At 63.5% G+C, this 4,972-nt stretch overlaps 2 protein-coding genes across 2 annotated transcripts in view; one reads left to right on the top strand and one right to left on the bottom strand.

Moving 5' to 3' along the window:
* Positions 1 to 354, top strand: part of MNEG_7593 (hypothetical protein) — a gene marked incomplete at both ends in the record, with an annotated part of 2,336 nt that extends 1,982 nt beyond the window's left edge. Inside the window, one exon of the mRNA XM_014043934.1 lies at positions 253 to 354. Coding sequence (XP_013899388.1) covers positions 253 to 354 — 102 coding nt within the window. The remainder of the gene's footprint in view (positions 1 to 252) is intronic.
* A 2,068-nt stretch (positions 355 to 2,422) lies between these two features.
* Positions 2,423 to 3,038, bottom strand: MNEG_7592 (hypothetical protein; the record flags this gene model as incomplete). Its single annotated transcript, XM_014043933.1, has 2 exons — positions 2,423 to 2,796; positions 2,981 to 3,038. 2 exons carry the CDS (start codon positions 3,036 to 3,038, stop codon positions 2,423 to 2,425), a joined length of 432 nt encoding a protein of 143 aa, XP_013899387.1.
* Positions 3,039 to 4,972: the final 1,934 nt, after the last annotated feature.

Raw genomic sequence — 4,972 nt, 5'->3', positions numbered from 1 at the left:
GGGCGGAGGTCCGTTGTAGCGCGCGGGGGCCAAGGGGTGGGGGGACCGCGCGGGGCGGGAGCCCTGGGGCTGATGTGGGCTGCTGGTGGGATCCAGGCGCCTGCAGGGGCGCTCGTTCAAGCATTCACGCGCAGAGCTGCGGGGGTTGCGCATGCTTAACGAGCATAATCCCGCAGATAATCCACCGTCACCGTGGAACACACAGCCGCCTGACCAGCGACACCCATGTGTGTCACTATTCCATTTTCTCAGGTCCTGGGCCTGCGCCTGAGCCCCGCGATGGAGGAGACATTCCAGCGCCTCCGAGACGGCCGCGCGCCGGCGTCCCGCCACGCGCTCGCGGCGCACCGCTGACGCGCCCCTCTGCACGCTACGTCTCGAACGGCCGCCGCCGCGCTCGTCCGATGAACAGGCCTTTCCCTAATGTCGTTGCGCCCCATCCGGGCTCTTGTGCATGTTGCCAATTTCTCACCGATTTGGGCATCCGCGCTCGCCCGCCCACCCGCGTCCCCACGGCGCACAGCGCGCCGCGCACCTGGCGCTCCTGCGCTGGGAGATGGTGGACCCGCCCGCGTGGCCCTGGTCGCGGCGGCCCGCCGCGCACATTAGCGCACCGAAAAACAACGAGTTTACTGAAATGAGGTCTCAAGCCCAACCGAACCCAAGGTTCATCCCCTCTGGCGCAGCCCTCGCATCCTAGGCGCAGACCTGTCTGCTGAAAAACGCCCATCCGGCACACAGCGATGTTCATCCGCCAGCGCACCGCCAGCGTGTAACAAAACAACCCCATGTCGCCTGGGGATGTGCAGACTGGCCCAGTCTGTAATATCGTCCGCCTGCTGCACACGTGCCCCGGTGTGCAAACTTTCTGCACATGTCGGCAGCACTGCTGGACGGCGATGTGGCAGCGGCTGCCGCCACAGTGATTGTCGACGCTGCTGACGCTCGCACAAGCGCCGCCGCCCTGCAGCTGTGGCAGGCCTGGTGGCTGTCACTTCGGCCGGAAGCCGCGAGCTGCAGGCACCAGCTGTCAGGCGATTTTCAGGCACCCGCGTGCGGTGCTATTCGCGCCTGGCCCGCTGGGGTGCGGCAAAGCGGGCTCGGGCACGCTTTTGCAAGAAAGCTGCTTCAAGGACTCCACACCTGACAGGTCTCCCCACCCCCGCCGCAGGCGCCTCTGAAGGTGCACATGCGAACGCGCCCAAGCCCACCCCTGATGATGGGAGCAGCTGCAGACACAGCGCCGCCTGCCCTCCCTCAAATCAACCCTGGGGGCTCCCATGGGCACGCACAACCATCCGCCGTCGTCAAGGCCGCTTCGCGGTGACCGCTGCACCGCGTTGATGGCCTCCACCGACGCAGCTGCGCGCCCCAGCTCTGGCACTCAGGTTGCCCCTGCTGATATGCCGAGTGTACTTTCAAGGAGAGGCATAACAAGTCCAGCAGCAGCCGCTGAGCCACGAAACCCTCACGCGTTAAGTCTTGGCATTACATATTCATGACTCAACGTGGGCAAAATGCCTGGAAAAGGGGGCCGATGGCCCTCAAGTTGCAGAGGGACTGATAGCTGCGCAGGGGCACACCCGCAGCGCGGCTGTCAGATGGCTAGGCAGGTGAACGCACTTTGATGGTTATGAAACACGATCCCCTGTGGTTTCAGAAACGGTTACTTGGACGCTCGCTTGAACGACCGCAGGCCATATCATATGCTTTTGTTTGGGACCAAGAGGAGGGGCCCACAAACAAACCGACAAGTGCATTGCCAACTGCCACAGGGGCGCGTACAGCAGCGCGCGCTGCTGTTAGGAGGGCGCCTTGTATGCGAGCAATGTCTACACAATGCAGATGGATGAGTCATGGCATGACGAGCCCGCGATGCAGCATAGTCATCGCCCACGTCGGATGTCGGTGGGAGTGGCAGTGCCTTGCGGCACTGCGGCTACTGGGGGCTGCTGCCTCGGTAAGAGCGGCGTGTGCGCACACTGGACAGGTTCATTGCATTGGCTGCAGTACGTATGCGTATGCTCGCCAGCGGACGGGCAGCGCTCGCATCGCGCGCACCGTTGGTCAAGAGAGAGTCAAAACATGAAACACTGTGATCTGTGCAGCGCTGCGCGCGCGGTCGTCGCGCGCAAGCGGCGTAGAGTGGCCTGGCGCCGGCGGCAGTGCCGCGTACGGTGGGCGCAGTAGGGCCGGCAGGGCTCCTGACAACCTGAAAGGCCTTTCACACGCTTTGATTAGGAGAAAAGAGCTTTGATTAGGAGAAAAGAGCAAAACATACATGTATGCATATGACCCCGCAGCGCAGCCTGTCGGGGACGCACGCGCCCCGCTCGCCAGGCGCCGAGGTGCCCCGATGATGTGCCGGCTGGAGCAGGCCGCCGTGAGGCGGGGGTGTCGCGAGTGCAGCACAGTGGTCGAATCAGCGCCTCTTGCCCCCATAGAAGTACCCAGGTGTGTTGTCGAAGATGTGCTGGTTGCTGAGGTAAGCGATGTCGCCGTTCGCGGCTGCGACGGCGGAGCGCTGAGAGGACTGGGTCGCCCCGAACGCGGCGGCCGGGTTGTCCGAGCCGGCGGCCAGCTGGACGACGGACTGCGAGTTGAGGCCCGCAAGAATCTGCGCGGTCTGGGCGCGGCTTGGGGTTATGCACTGCGGGTATACGCAGGAGGCGCCGCGCCCACCAAAGCCGCGCCTGACGCCGCCGCCGCCGCCGATGCTGAAGCCGCCGCCGACGGAGACTTGGAGCAGGGAGCGGCGGCGCAGGGAGAGGCCGTCTGGGGCGGGCCGGGTGGCGCCTGCGCGGGCGTAAGGAGGTTGATTGGGAGGTGGACTGCTGTGAGGCGAGCGCACAAGCGGCAAACCCCCTGCTGCGCTGCTGCATGAGCATGCAAGCTGTCAGCGTCCCACACGTGCTTCCGCACGAGCATGCAGGGCAGCGCCGTGGCACAGCTGCGCTGTCGTTAAAGGACACGTGCTCACCGCAAAGCGCAACGCCAGCAAGACCCAGAGCCAATAGGAGAGCGATACCGGAGCGCATGGTGTTGAGACTGTGGTGCTGGTTCGAATGTGCTGGTATGGTTCAAGGATGCGGGTTACACCGTGATCAAATGTCAAAGTTGTGGCACCGTAGTTGTACAGGGACATAACTACGGCAGACGGTCACTGTTCCCGTTCCGACGCAGCTGCCGGGTAACGGCGATCGAGTGATAAAAGAGGAACGACCAGCTGCTCGCAGCTAGCCGGCTGACAAGTGGACCTACCTTCACGAACGTCTGTATGCTAGTGCTGTCTGCTGTCATTACGAACACTGTTGGTGGCTTGCAGGAAGGGCGCCGGTGGTGACGCAAGGGGCCGTGCGTCACCTTGCGAGGGTGATGAAGGCGGGTCGAAGTTTACGGCTCGCCCTGGCTCCCGGGAGCCTGCTTGCCACTCCACAACTCGGTTCACAGGCATATGTGCCACAAAGCAGCAGCTCGCAAAGCAGTGGGGGCGAGCAGAATGCCCTGTCGGCGCCGAAGATCCCTCGTGCCCACTGCCTGCGGCGGCTGACCATGCACCGACCGTCCAATGGAAAGAGTGGTTACATAACACCCCCTCGCAAGCCACACCTGTCAAGCTGCGGCGTGATGCTTTCACCATCGGCCGCGCGCGCTGAGGGTCGGCACATACAGGCAACATGTACACATGGAAGCTGCAGGAACAGGTGCAATCCATGGCCCCTGGACAAGGTGTGCGGCTGGCGGATGGGACGACCAACAGGCGAGATGCGAAACGTGTGCAGTGGCGCTGGCCGTTGACCGCTTGTGGGCCTGCCAGATCGCAAGCGGGATCAAACTGGATGGTTATAAACAGGCAGGCGTGGGGTGCTGTGCAACACAACAAACTGCGCTTGCCCCAAAAAGAGGGTTCCTAAACGCGCGTGACACTTCCATCCCCATGCCCCAAACGCTTGAGGGTCAGGCAGCTTTCTGAAAGCCTACATGTGTTCACATTCATTCGTTGCGTGCGTGCGAGGTTGGGGCACCGCTACGTTTTTTGTCGCGTCCGCGGCAGCAGCCGCCTCGCGGCGGTCACCGCACGCGTGGCCAACAAAGCCGCTATCAGCTTTGCACCCACGAAATCCAGACGCACTCGCGCCTACTCGCGAGGCGCGCAGCATCATTGAGACCAATCATGAGAAATTCCGTGGACGGGCAGATACAACCGGTCAGACGAGAGGCTCGCGCCATGGCCCATGCCTTCGCGTGCTGATCGCACGCGCAGCGCTTGCAGCAATCTCGGAAACGAAGGCGCGCGAAGCTCTCAACGGCAGTGGATCATCATCAAAGCGCAGCCGTGCGGATGTGAGGGCAGCGCAGGGTGCGTGTTGCGACAGGCTAGCGCGTGCTGAATGCTGGTCCAAGGCAGTAATCAATGGGCGAGGGGCGCGCTGGCTGTCAGCAGCGGCGTGACAGGCGCACGACCGCCGAGGGCTGCCTCGACGGAGTATCAAAGACGAAATCAAAGGACCGCCAACGAGCTCAGACCCGATATCTTGCTTTCTTGTGTGCTGCAGGCTCAGAACGGAACAGGGCGCGCGTTGGCCCACGAAAAACCTTTCTCGTTTTTGTCGCCTCGCGGCGACTGCTGCGCCGGCTGCACCGACCGTAAGGACATACTTGTCGTCCCCTAAGCCCCGCTCGCACGCGCAGGCGGCTGCCGCAGGAGCGCTGCGGCACGGCGCACATGGGGTGCGCATGTGCCGGCGCGCCGGCGTCTACCTGCGTCTGCCGACCCAGGAGAAGGGCGAGTAGATGTAGGGCTGGAAGACACTTCGGTCAAACGTCGCCTGGTTTGAAACGTAGCCTGGCGGGCGAGCAGCGGCAGATGTGCGTGCAGGTCAGAGAGGGAGAGCGCGAGAGGGATGCCCAGGGGTCGGGGGAGCAGCTGCAGGGGCTGGCCAGCCGGCTGCTTCCGGGCGGCGCCGGTCAC

This window comes from Monoraphidium neglectum, assembly GCF_000611645.1.
Source record: "Monoraphidium neglectum strain SAG 48.87 unplaced genomic scaffold scaffold01357, whole genome shotgun sequence".
In the NCBI taxonomy this organism is placed as follows: domain Eukaryota; kingdom Viridiplantae; phylum Chlorophyta; class Chlorophyceae; order Sphaeropleales; family Selenastraceae; genus Monoraphidium; species Monoraphidium neglectum.
Note: the sequence above shows the minus strand (reverse complement) of the source record. Positions and strands in the feature narration are given on the sequence as shown.